This window comes from Pistacia vera, unplaced genomic scaffold, assembly GCF_008641045.1.
Source record: "Pistacia vera cultivar Batoury unplaced genomic scaffold, PisVer_v2 Contig160, whole genome shotgun sequence".
Lineage (NCBI taxonomy): Eukaryota > Viridiplantae > Streptophyta > Magnoliopsida > Sapindales > Anacardiaceae > Pistacia > Pistacia vera.
The window spans coordinates 2106748-2124809 of NW_022195685.1; the positions used below are offsets into that span (position 1 = coordinate 2106748).

Consider the following 18062-nt stretch of genomic DNA (forward strand, 5'->3'; position numbering starts at 1 on the left):
AACAAAAAAACCAATGGATCCCCAAATACTGAGAGTACTTGTCCATCCTCTTCTCAAATGGGCTGTTTGTCTCATTCCATTTCACAGTATATAAAAATTCTACTTCTACTGCTTGGTCCTTGGTAAGATCAGCAAGGATATTTGGGTCAACACGGACATTGATTTCAATCACACGGTCCTTGTAACCGAATCAAAGTGAATATGCTTGAAAAGGCAATATTTGCACTCGCTGGGTTCTTTCCCTTCCTGGTTGACCTTCCCTATGAAACCCCAAATGGGTAAGTCATCATAGTACATTTGGAAGCAGTAATCCTTCTTGACAGCAGATCGAAACCGCGCCGCTTCCTCCTTCATGAACTTTTTCTTCCACACAAATTCAGAATCTTTATCACGTAAGAAGTCAAGCTGGTAGGGAGCACTGACTAATCGATTCCCATTCAACGCTTCACCAAAAGCTTCCTTCTTCTCTTTCAGAGAGCTGCAAAAGGTATGGTAAAACCAAAATTTTTCATAACAGAATCTCACATATACATTAGAGAAAAACTTCAGATAAATAACTGCAAACCTGGCAAGCAAAAGGGAAGATTAAAATAGCGATAGGTTTCACTGCAGCCAAAAAAACAAAACACATTAAACCTATAATGCTTCACCTTTAAAGTTTAAACTTCAAATGAATCTCCAAAAGAAAAAGTCACTTTATCGTTTAGAGCTAAAGAATGAAAAAGCATCACACAACATCACTGATCTGCAAAATGAATCAGTAACAATAGACACAAATCCAGTAACATCACCCGGATTTTAAATTGGTAATCTTCAAATTATCCGATCATTTCGTCTCATAATATAAATAAATAAATTTCTTTAACTGATCATATAAAAAAGTCAGTTCAACATATAACGTGCACAAAACAACTTGACTTAACTGATTTGACGGTACCGTTTATTAACATACATACTCAAAGATTTAAAGAAGATTCAAAGAAGATTGAGAAAGGAAAACTAAGGCTCATGTATTAAGATTAGCCAAAGAAAAAGAGAGTAGAGTTAAATATATACACAACTAAGCAAAAGTACTAAACTACCCTTAAGAATAAGTAAAAAGTACATATAAATCCTAACACTGTTTACTAACACAAACTATTTCATGTAAATACAACTTGGAGGATTTTACAAGTAATGGCAACTAGGAAAGTCAAAATGAGGCGGTTGGTCATACTTTAAATGATGAGGCAGGTCATATTGTAGACAATGAGAATGAAATGGAAGTGGTACCGCCAATCTCTTCATCACCAGAAGTAACAACTTCTTCTCTTCAATCTATACCATTTAATCAATTGTCTCCCCAAGCCAAGTCCATCTCCAAACTTCAGGTAAACTCTAAAACCCATATAAAAGTGTTACCAAATTGAGTCACAAGAGGTATACCTAAAGTAAATTATGAACCTACTCTTACCTCCAAACCTAAATATTCCATGAGTAATGTTGTGTCCTACCATAGGTTGTAAAAGGAATGTGAATCTTTTGTGAATCAATTATCTGTAGTATCTATTCCTAATAGTGTGCAGGAAGCCTTGAAAGATCCTAGGTGGAAAGAAGCGATGAATGAAGAAATGAAATCTCTCCAAAAGAATTCAATATGGGAAGTTATTGATTTACCCGAAGGGAAGACACCAGTAGGGTGTAGATGAGTCTTCACTATTAAATACAAAGCTGATGGAACTATCGAANAATCATCAATTCCATCAACCCATTAGCTTCCTCCATCTTCCCCTCCTTGCAAAGCCCATTTATCATTGCATTAAAAGTAACCACATTAGGCTGCAAACCTATTTGACTCATCAATTCCAACAACCCATTAGCTTCCTCCATCCTCTTCTCCTTGCAAAGCCCATTTATCATTGTAGTAAAATTCACCACAATAAGCTGCAAACCTCTTTGACTCATCAATTCCATCAAGCCATTAGCTTCCTCCATCTTCCCCTTCTTGCAAAGCCTACTTATCATTGTAGTAAACATCACCACATCAAGCTGCAAGAACCTATTAATGTCTCTGACAAATATGTCTCTCCTTTCAAAACTAGATATAAATTTTATAACAGCATCGCAATCAACGCACATTCTTAGGTTCTTAACCACTTGAAGAGGGGCTCCTGGTGGAGTAATAAGAGGTCCAAGCACTACAGCCAACTTCTCACTGTGCCCACACAAGATCTGCTCCTTATCCTGCTCCTCCACATCTTGCAGCACAAAGTCAGCATGTGGAAAGTAACCTGACTTCTTCATCTCCAGATTTAATTTATTTAACTTCTCCATGATTTGGGCCATTTGAGGATGTGATTCATCTCCGGCAAGAAGCATGTGCACTTTGTTTTTGACCTCAATCCAACTATAGCAACGGCTCTTCCTCAAACCCATAGCTTTCATCATATCTCTCACTGCATCAACCTCATTCCACATGCCTTTGGAAGCATATATATTGGACAGAAGGATGTAGTACCTAGGATTTGTAGGTTCCAGTTCAAAGAGATGTTTAGCAGCAGCCTCACCTATATTCACATTACCGTGAACTCTACAAGAACTAAGCAAAACTCCCCAAACACAAGCGTCTGGCTCGAAAGGCATTCGCTCAATCATATTATATGCCTCTTCCAGCCTTCCAACACGACCTAGAAGGGTCGCCATGCAAGAATAGTGCTCCATCCTTGCTTCAATACCGTGCTCTTTACACATGCTATCAAAAAATTTGCAGCCTTCATCAGCTAGGCCAGCCTGGCTGCAGGCGGATAATACAGAAATGAAGCTAATAGAAGAAGGCTTTTGTCCACTCCTTTGCATCAAATGAAAAATCTCTATAGCTTCTTTAGCCTTTCCATGCATAGCATATCCACCCAATAGCGCGTTCCAAGAAACCAAGTCTCTGGATGATATCCTATCAAAATAAAGTCGTGACATTTGAATCCTTCCACACTTTGCATACATATCAATTAGTGCCCCAGACACGTTCATAGCATCAGATATTCCTCTTCTGATAGAAAAGCAATGAGCCGCCTTCCCGAGCATCAATGCTGAAATACTTCCACAAGCTGATAGCAAGCAAGTTATTGTAACATTGTTTGGCTTCATCCCCACTGTCTGCATCTCTCTAAAAAGGTTCCAATGCCTCAATACCTTTCCCATTCTGTGAGAAACCAGCAACCATTGACGTCCAAGACACAACATTTAATTCCACTCCTTGGCTTTGGAATTGCCTAAAGACCTCCAATGCATTTTCAACAAGACCATTCCTACAGAGACCCGTAACAAAAGCATTGCAAGCAATAACATCCAGATTTTCCATTTCATGAAACACTTTGGACATATTCCATGTACATGCACACCTTCCGTACATATCAATAAGTGAACTAATGATGCACTCGTTCTCTAACAAACCCTGCTTAATCACAAAACCATGAATCTGAAACCCAAGTTTGGGATTCTCCAAGTCGCCCACAGCTGAAAGAACACTAGAAACACTATGCTCCTCAGGCGTAAATCCTTCAAAATGCATCCTTCGAAACAAAATAACCGCCTCTTCATAATGTCCACTATGATTAAACCCTGCAATCATACCATTCCAAGACAACACATTGGGTTCCACTCTTAAACGACCCATCACGTTAAAGAGTATTTTCGCTACATCCACGCACCCTTGTCGAGCGTAACCCGCAAGCAGAGCACTAAAAGTTTTCACATCCGGTTGGGCTAATCTATCAAACACTTTGTGAGCATCCCCAATGTTCTGACATTTAATGTACAAATGAATCAAAGAAGACTGAACAAACGAATCTAAATAAAACCCGTATACAAACACCATTGCATGAACCTGTTTTCCAGTTTCCAATGACAACAATCTAGTGCAAGCCTTAACGATATTAGGCAATAAGTAAGTATCAGGTGCCAGACCGTGAGAGAGCATTTGAGCGAATACACGGAGCGATTGAGTAAAAAGATTTTGTTTCGAGTAGGCGTAGATAAGAGTAGAGTAAGAACAGGTTGTCGGCTCCGGAGTAGAAGAAAGGATTTGGTTTGCGTCATCGAAGTCTTGGTGATTTGCATATTGAGACAGAAGCTTTGTTGCGAGACCCATGTCATTAGAGACGCCGGTTTTGAGAATGTCAGCATGCGCTTGTTGTGTCTGTGACAGAGATGAGTTGAGTGAGTTGAGCGTATGAAAGATCGAGCGTTGAATGTTTTCCAAGTGAGGAATAGCTTGTTTTGTCAAGTTCATTGTTCAAAGAGCTGAAAACGGCGACGGTTGGCGGCTGGTGGCTGGCTGCCGTGAGCTCAAAGGAGTGTCTAGTTTTGTGTAGTTTAGGTTAGGATAAAGATTAGGGCTCGGGGAAGAATGCGTTTATATTAGTTGGGTAATTATGTAAATAGGGGTAATTCATAAGGGCAATATAGTTAAATTATATTATTCAATATATGGGTGGGCTCGGGCTGGGGCCGTCTCCGGGCCTGGCCCATCCCCGAGGTCGTGGATCAAAACTAACCCAGGCCCGTCCCCATCCCAGAGAAAAGGAGGAATCTTCGGTCTGTACAAGGCTGGTCCCACTGAACCTGGATCCATTTTCCATCTCTATGTTAGAGGGCTCTGATTTGTTCATGCAATAGTAAGTTAAAAGGTTGCCTCAAAAGGCAAGAAAATACAAACGGGCGTTTGGTTGGCGGTAATGTGAGATTATTGGGGTTATGTTATCTTATATTACTTGATTACCACGTCCGGTTGTCAAGTAATATAAGATTCCGGTAATCTTCAAATGTCAATAGTAATTACTATTGGTAATATTGGAGGTAAACTAATTACCTTCATTTTCTTAGGTATTCTAAGATTACCAGGATTATCTTTTTTTGTTACAATTTTATCCCTTATTGATAAAAAATTTGGACAATAATGCCCTATTTTAAAATAAATTTACATTAATATCTTATTTCAATTTTACCCTTGTTTAACTAAAATTTTGGACAATAATGTCCTTATATTTAAAACAATTTACAGACCACCACTGTCATTCAGTCACCACCACCACTGCCACCCAGCCACCACCACCGACAGCGGGCTAACCACCATGGACCTTGCCGAAAAGTCGCCGGAGTCCCTAAAAAAGAACAAGATTCGGTGAGAGGCTTCGATATGGCCGTTTTCAGCCATATTGATGGCCGAAAAAGGCCATATCAGGCCAGATCGATGGAATTGGCCGTTAATAGCCAGATCACTGGCCATTAATGGCCAGATCTGGGCCAGATGTCGTTAACGACCACGGACATGGCCGTTAACGGCCAGATCTGGCCCAGATCTAGTTGATAATGGCCAGGGATCTGGCCATTTCCGACTAGATCTGGCCTGACATGGCCGTTTTCGACCATCAATATGGCCAAAAACGGCCATAGCAGAGCATGTTGGTCACGGTGAGCTACTGACAAGGACTTTTGGAGACTTCCGGCGGTGGATGCGGTGGGGGCAAGAGGTGGGGGTGATTTCGTAATAAATTAAAGTTTTATATAAGCGGGGGTGTTTTAACTAAATCTGAAATATTGGGAGTTAAAAGAAATTATTCAAAAATTAATAATAAAAATAATATTATATTAATATTTAAAAAGGGGACAATTTAGTAATTTAAATAACATACCCACCAATTTATTCCACATAATCAAACATATTACTATAACATAACCACCAACTAACCAAACAAATTTTCCTAAAGATTCCTAGTAATCTTCAAGGTAATCTATCTTTCCATTAATCCAACATTTCCAGCAATCTAACATTCCCCAAACCAAACGCCCTCTAAGGGCATTTACACCATTGCTTGTTGAAGAAGAGGTAGCTTCTGTGGTTCCCAACCTGGAGAGATGCTCATCTATCTGAGAAACAAGAGGGTGCGATCTAGATGGCAAGCTGTTTGAGCGAGCATGGAAATGGGATTTTGGGTTCAAAGGTGAATGAGCCATTTCTCTTTCAAATTGGTTAACAAATTTGCTTTAATTTCCCCCATTGGCATTGTTCAATACATATATGTGAGAGGGCACATGAAGAATCTTGTCTTCAGATCTCAAGAGAAGCCTAACACGATCCTGGTTTCGATCCTAACAATTTTCTGTGCCGATGTTTGCTCAATGTTCCCCACCACCCCAGCTCACTGCACTTGTGTATCTTTAATTCAATCTCTTAAAACCACAATATCATTACGCCATATATGAGGAAGACGTTAAACTATGGAATTAAATATTTGGTGCAAAAGTGCACGAAATTTGTTGTTACATTACATGTGGGCAGACAACAACATGGGAGATTGGAGACGATTCCAGAAGCCCCTATTGCAACAAATTTAATACAAGTATAAATCCTTATCAATAATATTCCATTGATTCGAAACATGATTGAGAGAGAGATGCTACATATTCGGGCGATATTCCAGAAGCCCTCGTGCACTTTATATTTTAAGCTATATAGTTATGTTAATGTATGGTTAATGTCTCCCTCCAACCTGGTTTCCCAACTCATTTCCAAAATATTTTTCACTTATAAGATCAAAAGAAATCTTCATATAGTAATAACCTTATTGTTTTATTATCAAGTTGTTTATAAAAATTGCTGTGCACGAGTGGCGTTGACATGCATTCATATAATTTCCTGTATCCTTTAGAAAAAATGTTGGCATGGAGTCTAGGAAGCACCAGGACAACACACTTGTGCACTAGTTAATTATGTAATAATTAATAACTGCAAATCATGTAATCTATTGATGTGTGATTTTGACACCAACGACTCGCATGTACAACGTGCTAAGATGCTCTTAGAAATTATACGTGAATGATAAATGCAATAAATAAATGAGAGAAGATTTTTAAAGTGGTTCGAATGCTCAAAGCGAATCATACGTCCACTGTTCTTGTATATATAAAAGATTACAATCAGGTCGTGTATAGCGAACAGCGAGCAGAGGTACAATAACTGAGTATTCAGAGAAAATATCAAATCAGTCTCTTTCTTGCTAAGGTACAATCAGACCGTGGGCCAAAAGTCAAGGAAATAAGATTTCCTTGGGAAGAGGTTTGGATAGGAAAGGTGGCTTTCCAAGATGCTCTTGTATGCTCTACAAGGCTTACTCACATTCTCATGGGGGTGATGTAATCGTACCGCATCTTTTTCTGAGAAGATAACCTCCTCTTCTCTGCGCACCTTAGCAGGTCGCGACGCCATATTCATCACACTCACGAGGTCATGGCGAGCTTCCTAAGCGTACTTCTTCTGAGCACCTCAAGAATTCCCCACAAGATGTGGTCCTCCAAATATGATTCAACGAAGTGGAGACCTTTTTTACCATAGCGTTTCTTCCCCTGGTCCCCTTGATCCTTTTCTCGAAAGGGAGTTGGACATTAACATACTCCTTGAAATGCCCCTTTTTAATGAGATCTTCAATTGTCTGCTTAAAAGTCTGGCCCTCATCGGTATGGTGCCCATTATCCTGATGATAACGGTAATATTTTTTATTGTTCCTTGCTAAAGGGGGATTATTCATGGGCTCTGGCTCTCCATGCAGATTAGCTTCTTCTGACTTATCCAAACTAGCCTATATTGATGCATTCAGCGGAGTATATTGATTCTTGTTATGATCGCGATGAGGAACCTGGGCATAAGATTTCTTGGGCTCAAACCATTGTTTCTTTCCCTTCCGTTGATCGTCGTTGGCCCATTTGCGATAAGCTCTTCTACTACTCTCCCCCTGGTTTTCATCCCTTCGACTAGGAGCACTAGTCGAAGGACCGGGGTCGTGGTAATTCAGAGTAGCCACAGAATTCTCGATTCGGAGATATTTCTCTGTAAGATTGTAGAAGCGATTAAGGGAAATATCGTCCTCAGATTGTAGCTTCTTCCACAAGTCGGTTTGTGATCCTACGATAATGAGAGTCTGAACTGAGTCTTCGGGTGTATTAGCCACCTTATGCAGCTCCCTATGAAACCTGTCAATATAGGACTGGGGGGACTCATTCCTCTTCTGCCGTATGTTGCTCAAATAGCTCAACAGCATTGAGAACTTTCTATTAGCCTAGAAGTGTTTTAAAAATAATGAGCTCAGCTACTGCTACGAGTTAATAGATCCTGGAAGGAGAAATCTAAACCAACGCTTGGCATGGGCAGTCAGAGTCACTGCCAAACAACGACATTTAGCTAAGTTAAAAACTTGGTGAAGCTCCATGAGATCGTTAAACTCATAAAGATGATCCTGCATATCAAAATTCTCATTGAATGCTCGCATATTAGGCATCCTAAACCTTGAGGGGAGAGGAGCAGTCAACATTGCTGGAGAAAAGGCCTCAACGATCTGCTCGTACTCATTTTGCTAAGCTTTAAGCTGATCCAGAGCTCGCTGTAACTCTTAAATCTGAGGCAGCGGAGCTACCTATGGATCACTTTCCGCAACGTGGGTTCGACCTTCACAATTACAGTTAAGGAAAAACCACAGGTCAGACTCTTCCTCGCCTCGGCCGGAGCCTCTGGCATACCTTGACATACATTAGCTAGAGTCATGTGAAGGCATTAAATGGCTAGGGGAGCTATCCCGACCTCCATAGTGGTCAGAACTGACCCGCAGATGGTGGGAATTTCCCTCACTGTGATGGTCAGGATCATCCTTCCGGTGATAATGGGAATCTCCCTGTCTTGTACTCTTGTGAAGGTGCCCATGCGATGTGGTGTGGGATAGTTCATGATGCGACATACCGCCAAGTCACAAAACCATAGGTATTATACTTGTTTCACGACCTGTATCCGTTGGTCCCTTGGAGGCCTTTGGCCCATTATCTACCACTTGCTTTCCCTTCTCCTTACCCGTTGTCGTGCGTACAGCATAGGCTTTCGCCCGTTTCTGCACTTTAGCACGACCTATAGGCATCTTAGGCGGCAGCACCACCTTGACGGTATCGAGCGGTACGACTTGAACCAAATGATCTATCTTTCGGCTAACTGTTTGGAGTTAAACCTCTCTAGGTAACTCATCACAACTAGGTCAAGCTGTGAGCTCGAGGGAATATCTACCGCAAGACCCTGCAGAATTAGAGGTACTTCGGGAAAAGTATCATTTTACCCCTAGGGGATCTCCTCGTTATGGTGCTAGTTCGCTCGGTTTCAAGACCACGACCATTTGTTCGCGAGCAAAACTGACTAATCAGATATTCTTGATGAAAAGCGAATACTAAATTAAGCCCTCCTTCTAGCACCAAACTATTGATGCATGATTTTGACACCAACAACTCACATGTGCAAAGTGCTAAGATGCCCTTAGAAATTACACGTGAATGATAAATGCAATAAATAAATGAAAGAAGATTTTTAAAGTGATTCGGATGCTCAAAACGAATCATACGTCCACTGTTCTTGTATATATAAAAGAGACTAGATGGAAAAAAAAACTATGATGAATGGGCCCTGGACACTACTCTCCATTTGGAATCTATAAAACTAGGTGAAGTCATTAAGGAAGGAAACATGATGTCCCTGCAAGACAAATCAAAGGCTACTATTTTCCTTCGGCATCATATCCAAGAAGGGTTGCAGGCTTAGTATAAGGATATAAAAGATCCACTCCAAATGTGGACTAATTTGAAGGAGAGATTTGAACATAACAAATCAGTAATACTCCCAATGGCTCAGTATGATTGGACTCATTTACGTCTACAGGATTATAAATCTATCAGTGAATATAATTCTGCTTTATTTGGGATTGTCTCTAAATTAAGAACATGTGGAGAGAAAATAACTGAAGAAAATATGTTGGAAAAAACATTCTCCACTTTCCACCCCTCCAATATGCTTCTGCAGCAGCAATATAAGGAGCGTAACTTTAAGAAATATTCTGAATTAATTTCTTGTTTACTTGTGGCTGAGCAAAATAATGAACTGTTGCTAAAAAACCACCAAACTTGCCCCACTGGTTCCCAACCGTTCCCGAAGTGAACTCAACGACTAGCAGTAATAATCGTGGGTGTGGGCAGGGTCCAAGTCGAGGTCATGGGTGAAATAACTATCGACCCAGAGGTGGTCATAACAAGAAATTTCAGTCACACCACCTGAAGTGGAACAAGATTGAATCAAAAAATTAAAGAAGCCACCCACAGAACAAGAACAATGAAAACAAGTGCTATAGATGTGGAGGAAAGGGCCATTGGTCACGTACCTGCCATACGCCCAAGCACTTAGTGGAGTTGTATCAAACATCGATTAAGAACAAAATGATAGAGACAAATCTAACTGAGGCCTCTGAGTCAAATCATATTGATAACTTTGATCCGAGTAGCCTTAATTTCTCAGATTTCTTTAGAGATACTGATATGGAATATTAGAATAGTTATGAAAATGCCTATGATTTCCAAGATTTTTGTAATTTTTGTCATGTTTTTGAACTATGCATTTTTTATGAATATTTTTGTCTTGTTTGTACCTTCTTAAGTTATGTAAACATCCTCATTAATGAAAACAAAAAATTTGTAAAGGATGAACTTCAAAAATGAAACATTGATATCATGTGATGATGGAGACATTTGTATAGTAGACAATGCAACAACTCACACCATCCTTCAGGATAGAAAATATTTTTTGGATTTGATATTTACTGAAGCTAAAGTAAATACCACATCAGGGTCTGTAAACACAATTGAGGGCTTTGGAAGAGCGACACTCTTGTTACCAGGCGAAACTAAATTAAATATCCATGATGCTTTATATTTTAGCAAATCCAGAAGAAATTTACTTGGTTTTAAAGATATAAGACTCAATGGATACCACATTGAAACTTTAAGTGAAAAGGATGAAGAGTTTCTATGCATCATTGCTAATATTTCATGTCAAAAGCATATACTGGAGAAACTTCTTGCTTTCTCATCAGGGTTATATTACACATTCCTAAAGAATATTAAAGTCTATGTAGTTATGAACCAGAAGTTCACTGATCCTGAACTTTTTAAGATTTGGCATGACCGTCTTGGTCACCTAAGATCCACTATGATGCGTAGAATCATAAAAAACTCATATGGTCACCCATTAAAGAACCTGAAGATTCTATCACCTAATGAGAGTGCTTGTATTGCTTGCTCGCAAGGCAAATTGGCACTTAAGCCATCCATCACTAAAGTAGGTTTGGAACCCCCATCATTTTTACAAAGAATCCATGGGAACATATGTGGATCTATTCATCCATCAAGTGGACCTTTCCGCTACTTATGGTACTGATTGACGCATTGGCACGATGGTCACATGTGTGTCTACTATCAACCCGTAATGCTACCTTTGTTAGATTTCTAGCACAAATTATCAGATTACGGGCACACTTTACAAATTACCCAATTAAAGCATTACGTTTGGACAATGCTAGTGAGTTTACCTCAAAGGCATTTGATGACTATTGTACTACAATGGAAATTGATGTTGAGCACCTAGTACCACATGTACATACCCAGAATGGTATGGTAGAGTCATTTATAAAGCGTATCCAATTAATTGCAAGAACTTTGCTACTACGTATGCAATTATCGACTTCTACCTAGGTTTATGTTGTTTTATATGCTGTGGCATTAATTCGCCTAAGACCTATTGCATATCATCAATACTCCCCAATATAGCTTGTATTTAGGCATCAGCCTAATATATCTCATTTAAGAACTTTTGGTTGTGCTGTGCAAGTTTCAATTGCACCCTCTCAACGCACCAAAATAGGACCCCAACGTCGTTTGGGAATATATGTTGGCTATGACTCACCATCTATCATCAGATATCTTAAGCCTTTGGTGGGTGATTTGTTTACCGCCCATTTTGCAAATTGCCATTTTGATGAGACAATATTCTCATCTTCAGGGAAAAAGGTAAAGCCTCCTGAAGTAAGGCCTGAACTTTCCTGGAAAGTAAATTCTATGTCTCATTTAGATCCTTGCACATCTCAATCTAAAATTGAAGTGCAAAGAATAACGTATTTGCAAAATGTTGCCAACCAAATGCCTGATGCATTTACAAATGCAGCAAAAATAACGAGATCACACATTCCTGCTATTAATACACTAGCAAGGATTGATATTATCAATGAACAATCTATACGGGCAACGATCGACTCATCTATTACACGCCAGAAGCGTGGTAAGCCTGTTGGAGCCAAGAATACTGTTCCTAGGAAACGAAAGGCACGGAATCAAATAGGTGCCAATGTTGATAATACTGGAATAATTGACAATTCCACATCCTCTAAACTAACTCCAAAAGAGTTAAAGTCCCTAAAAGGACACAAGCCCTGAAGAGGAAGAAATCCCTAAAGGAATACAAGAACATAAAAATGGAGAAATTTCTATAAACTATGCTCATTTTAGAGAAATGTGGAATCGTGAGACAACTATTGTCGATAACATATTCTCATACGTAATAATTGTTGAAATCATGAACGATGAGTTTAAGCCATGTTCTGTTAATGAATGTCAACAAAGACATGATTAGCCAAAATGGGAAGAGGCAATTCAAGCAAAACTAACATCCCTAGCAACACGTAATGTATTTGGACCTATAGTCCAAATGCCTGAAAACATGAAACATGTAGGATACAAGTGGGTATTCACAAGGAAACGAAATCAAAAAAATGAGATTGCTAGGTATAAGGCCAAATTTGTGGTTCGAGGCTTCCTACAGAGACCCAAAATTGACTTTGATGAGATGTATTCACCAATGATGGATGCTATCACATTTCAATACTTAATTGGTTTATCAATCTCAAAAGGACTCGATATGCGTCTCATAGACGTTGTCATAGCGTATTTGTATGGTACAGTGGATATTGATATCTATATGAAAATCTCTGATGGATTCAAAGTGCCAAAAGTAAATAAAAGGAACATGTATTCAATAAAATTGTAAAGATAGTTATATGGGTTGAAGCAATCATGACAAATGTGATATAATCATCTTAGTGAGTATCTGATGAAGAAAGGATACAATAAAAGGAACATGTATTCAATAAAATTGCAAAGATCGTTATATGGGTTGAAGCAATCATGACAAATGTGATATAATCGTCTTAGTGAGTATCTGATGAAGAAAGGATACGTCAATGATCATGTATGCTAGTGTGTCTTCATAAAAATGTCAGAATCAAGATTTGAAATTGTAGCAGTATATGTTGATGACATGAACTTAATAGGGACTCCTGAAGAGGTCACAAAAGCTACTTAGTACTTAAAAAGAGAATTTGAAATGAAGGATCTCGGGAAAACAAAGTTTTGTCTCGACTTGTAGATCGAGCATTGTTCAAATGGAATTTTGCTCCATCAATCAAATTATACTGCAAAGATCCTTAAGCGATTTAATATGGACAAATCTCACCCCTTAAGTACCCCAATGGTAGTTAAGTATCTTGATCCTAAAAAGGATCTATTTCGTCCTAAAGAAGATGACAAAAATATACTTGGTCCTGAAGTACCATATCTAAATGCAGTAGGCGCATTATTATATTTGGCATAATGTACGAGAGTAGACATAGCATTTGTAGTGAATCTGTTGGCAAGATTTAGCTCTGCACCAACTCGCCGACATTTGAATGGGATCAAACATGTCTTTTGTTACCTCAATGGAACAAAAGACTTGGGATTATTTTATCCAAGGAAGTCTAATAATGATCCTAAATTAGTTGGCTATACAGATGCTAGGTACCTTTATGATCCTCACAAAGCCCGCTCGCATACGAGATATGTTTTCACTTATAATGGTACTACAATATCATGGCGCTCAACAAAACAAGCATTGGTTGCCACTTCCTCCAACCACTCCGAGATACTTGCGCTTCACGAAGCTAGCCGAGAATGCATATGGTTAAGATATGTCATCCATCATATTGCAAGTACATGCAAATTGCCATGTACCTCAGATGCTCCCACAATTATAAATAAAGACAATGCATCATATATTACTCAAGTCAGTAGAGGATATATCAAAGGAGACAAAACCAAGCATATTTCACCGAAGTTCTTTTACACACACGAACTCCAACAAAATCAAGAGATTGATGTCAAACAAATACGCTCCAGTGATAATCTTGCAGATTTATTCACTAAGGTCTTACTGACATCAACATTTGAAAAGTTAGTGTATAAGATCAGTATGTGGTGGCTCAATAAGTTACTAAATTAATTCTGCCATTATGTGGGTGGAGGAGCATTGATCAAGAGGAGCATCGATTAGGGGGGTTTTTTTTTTTAAGAAAAGTTTATCGTAATGGACATATGTGCACTGTACTTTTTTTTCCTTAATCAGGTTTTGTCCCACTAGATTTTCTTGACAAAGTTTTTAATGAGGCAATATGATGCACGTTCAACTTCATTGTAGAGTTGTATTTTTTTACTTAGGTTTTTCTTGAATAAGGTTAAATACAATTATTTGTAAATGATGAATGTCCAAGGGGGAGTATTATAAAAAGGTGAACCTCCACAATTTACCTAGTGGTGGAGGTAACCTTGAGTGAGATAAAGGCTGGGGGGGGGGGGGGGGGGGGGGGGAGGTTTGTTTATATCCTTTTTATTTTATTTTCTCCACTTTATTCTGCCTAATTATTACTTAATTGCACCAGTAAATTATAACATCAACTTCCCTTTTTTAAGTTTATTAACTACATGTGAGTGATTAGATGGTTTAATAGGGATTTTTTAGTATATTACTTAAAAGGTCATAAATTCAAGTTTCCCCTAGATTGCTAATACCACTAGAGTTCTTACCCAGCTGATAATTTCAAAGTCTCAAGAGATTAGTTGAGATACACGTAAACTGACTCAGAAACCCCCGATCATCAAAAAAAAAAAAAAAAAAAAAGTTTATTGAATTATGATCAATTCATGATCAATTTCAGTAGTTAAGATTTCTCTTCTATGTAGTATGTGATGCCAGAGGATTCTAATTCAAAGGATAGAGGCAGGCAACACGTTACACTGATGCTCTCATGCTCTTTCTTTCTTGCAAAACCGCACTATTGATGATTAAATCATGAGTTGTTATAACGTTATATCATAGACCCCTCTCTCCATTAAAATAAGTGTGACAAGTTTGGCATCTATTAAATTTAAACATAACAAATATTATGGAGAAAACAACAGATGTTAATACACTACATCATATTATAAAGAACAGAAAAGAAGGTTCTGCATATCAAATTAAGGAGGAATGGACTTTTATTGCCACCCATGATATAATTACATATAATCATAGGGATAAAACTCTTCAAGTTAAAGAGTTTCATACACCGCACTCGCAATCAGCGTTACAGAAATATTTCTCATACACTAAACTACATCAAAACATAACATCACACTAATCCACTCCTATTCTCGACACAATGAGTTTTGATGGAGTTTGCTGGGGTCCCATCAGTAACCAAAATCAAATGCCTTAACCATAGTCAACATACCTCCACCACCACTCATGGTCCTCAGCAGCCCGTTGGAGTAGGTCAAGGCAACTGTAATGAAAGCAGTGACTATCAATAGAATAATAAAGATGAAAACAAGATGCGTATATAGTGAAAATCTTGTGACCCCATACACTGGCAAACATATAGTAAACTTCAATGAATGGAAGAAACCCTGCCATTGCCATTTGTGGGAATGCCCTGGGTACCACGGCAGTGGTGGAATCTTTCTGGGTTTATAAGAAAAAAACAATGGATCCCCAAATACTGAGAGTACTTGTCCATCCTCTTCTAAATTGGATGTTTGTCTCCTTCCATTTCGCAGGATATAAAAATTTTACTTCTACTGCTTGGTCCTCGGTAATATCAGCAAGGATATTTGGGTCAACGCGGACATTGATTTCAATCACACAGTCCTTGTAACCGATATCAAAGTGAATATGCTTGAAAAGGCAATATTTGCACTCGCTGGGGTCTTTCCTTCCTGGTTGACCTTCCCTATGAAACCCAAATACGGTAAGTCATCATAGTACTCTGGAAGTAGTAATCCTTCTTGACAGCAGATCGAAACTGCGCCGCTTCCAACTTCATGACTTTTCTTCCACAAAATCAGAATCTTTATCACGTAAGAAATCAAGCTGGTAGGGAGCACGACTAATCGATCCATTCAACGCTTCACCAAAAGCTCCTTCTCTTTCAGAGAGCGCAAAAGGTATGGTAAAACCAAAAATTTTCCAAAACAAAATCTCACATATACATCAAAGAAAAACTCCAGATAATAACTGCAAACTTGGCAAGCAAAAAGGGAAGATTAAAATAGCGATAGGTTTCACTGCAGCCAAAAAAAACAAAACACATTAAACCTATAATGCTTCACCTTTAAGTTTAAACTTCAAATGAATCTCCAAAAGAAAACACTTATCGTGCACGAGCTAAAGAATGCGAAAGCATCCCACAACATCACTGATCTGCAAAAGGATCAGTAACGATAGACACAAATCAATAACATCACCCGGATTTTAAATAGGTAATCTTCAAATTATTCGATCATTTCGCCTCATAATATAAATAAATAAATTTCTTTAACTGATCATAAAAAAGTCAGTTCAACATATAACGTGCACAAAACAACTTGATTTAACGACTTGACGGTACCGTTTTTAACATACCATACTCAAAGATTTAAAGAAGATCCAAAGTTCATGTATTAAAGATTAGCAAAAAAAAGAGAGTAAAGTTAAATATATACACAACTAAGCAAAAGTACTAAACTATCCTTAAGAATAAGTAAAAAGTACATATTAAATCCTAACACGTTTACAACACAAACTATTCATTTAAATACAAAACAACTCTTAGGGTATTCCAACATGCCAAAGCGCCACGCCATTTGTAGAGCGAATAATTTTTTTTTTTTTTTTTTGTTTTTAATTTGTTAAGTTAATTTGAGTATTAAATTTTACACAAAAATCACACAAATTGATTATTTATTTACATTAATTTGATTATTATTTATAATAAGATATAATTTAAAAAATGATGAAAAATTAAAATAGAACTTTATTCAATACAAATATAAATACAATAACTCAAATAAAAAATAACACTAATTTAAAAACACTAAAATAAAAGAAATACAAACAAAACTAAAACAACAATTTAGTATTCCGGTAGATTAGTTCGGATCTAGTAAGATCATCAAAATATTGAAAAGAACTAGAGTTATTTTGAGATCCTTGACCTTGTTGTTGAGCTCTTTTTTGCATATTCTCGATTGCTCATTTTGAAAAAACTACATAAGCTTAGATCGGTTATAGAATTCAAATCCTTGAATAAAATGCTTAATTTTATTAAATTAGTATAATTTTTAAAATAATTATTATTTAATAAAAAAATCATTCCCAATATTTAATTAATAATATACAAAAATATGAGTGAAATATTAGTTGTTGTTATTATAATAAAAAGAAAAAAAAATATTCTAAGAAATATTTTTTTTGGTGTATATTTGGTGGTTGTGGGTTGGAGATGGAAAGTGTTTTACACCAATTTGGTGCAATGGGTTGGAGATGGTCTTAAGCACCTTCTCCTAGACACTAAAATTTTCAATTTTTCCAAAAATTGGTTTGTCTACAAATTTTCTTCTTCATTTTTTTTTTTTTTTTTTTTTTTTTTTTTTTGATGTTTTGAGAAAACTTAGACAAAAACAACACACTTCCTTTCTTAATCATTAATAAAACATTACACATATCTATAATACATTTGCAAATCCCATGAGTAATCTTTTATATAATCAAACTGTTAATTCAATAATCCTTAAAACAAAAAAAATACGAAAAAACAGGAAACAAATTTATACTTCAAATATTGTAGCTATAATTTTCCACACAATGACTTCAGTTTAAGCTTTTCATCGGAAAGGCCTGAATATTAGATCCATGGCGGTTCATGTTTCTATGGTCTTCCAAAATAGACATGCCAATTTCAACAAAATGTTTGCAAACTAGTTCATGTAAAAGAGCTTCCAAATTGTGCTGACTTCAGCCTAAAATGTTTCTTCTCCTCAATATATATCTCCTAGTCTCCTCACGATAA

General features: G+C 37.5%; 1 protein-coding gene across 1 annotated transcript; it reads right to left on the bottom strand.

The window, feature by feature from the left end:
- Positions 1-727: 727 nt before the first annotated feature.
- LOC116125117 (pentatricopeptide repeat-containing protein At1g20230-like) lies at positions 728-4339 on the bottom strand. The gene is given in 3 exon segments (XM_031410835.1): positions 728-745; positions 2020-3150; positions 3152-4339. Coding segments are annotated over 3 exon segments (2265 nt in total). The 5' UTR covers positions 4268-4339.
- Between the last annotated feature and the right edge of the window lie 13723 nt (positions 4340-18062).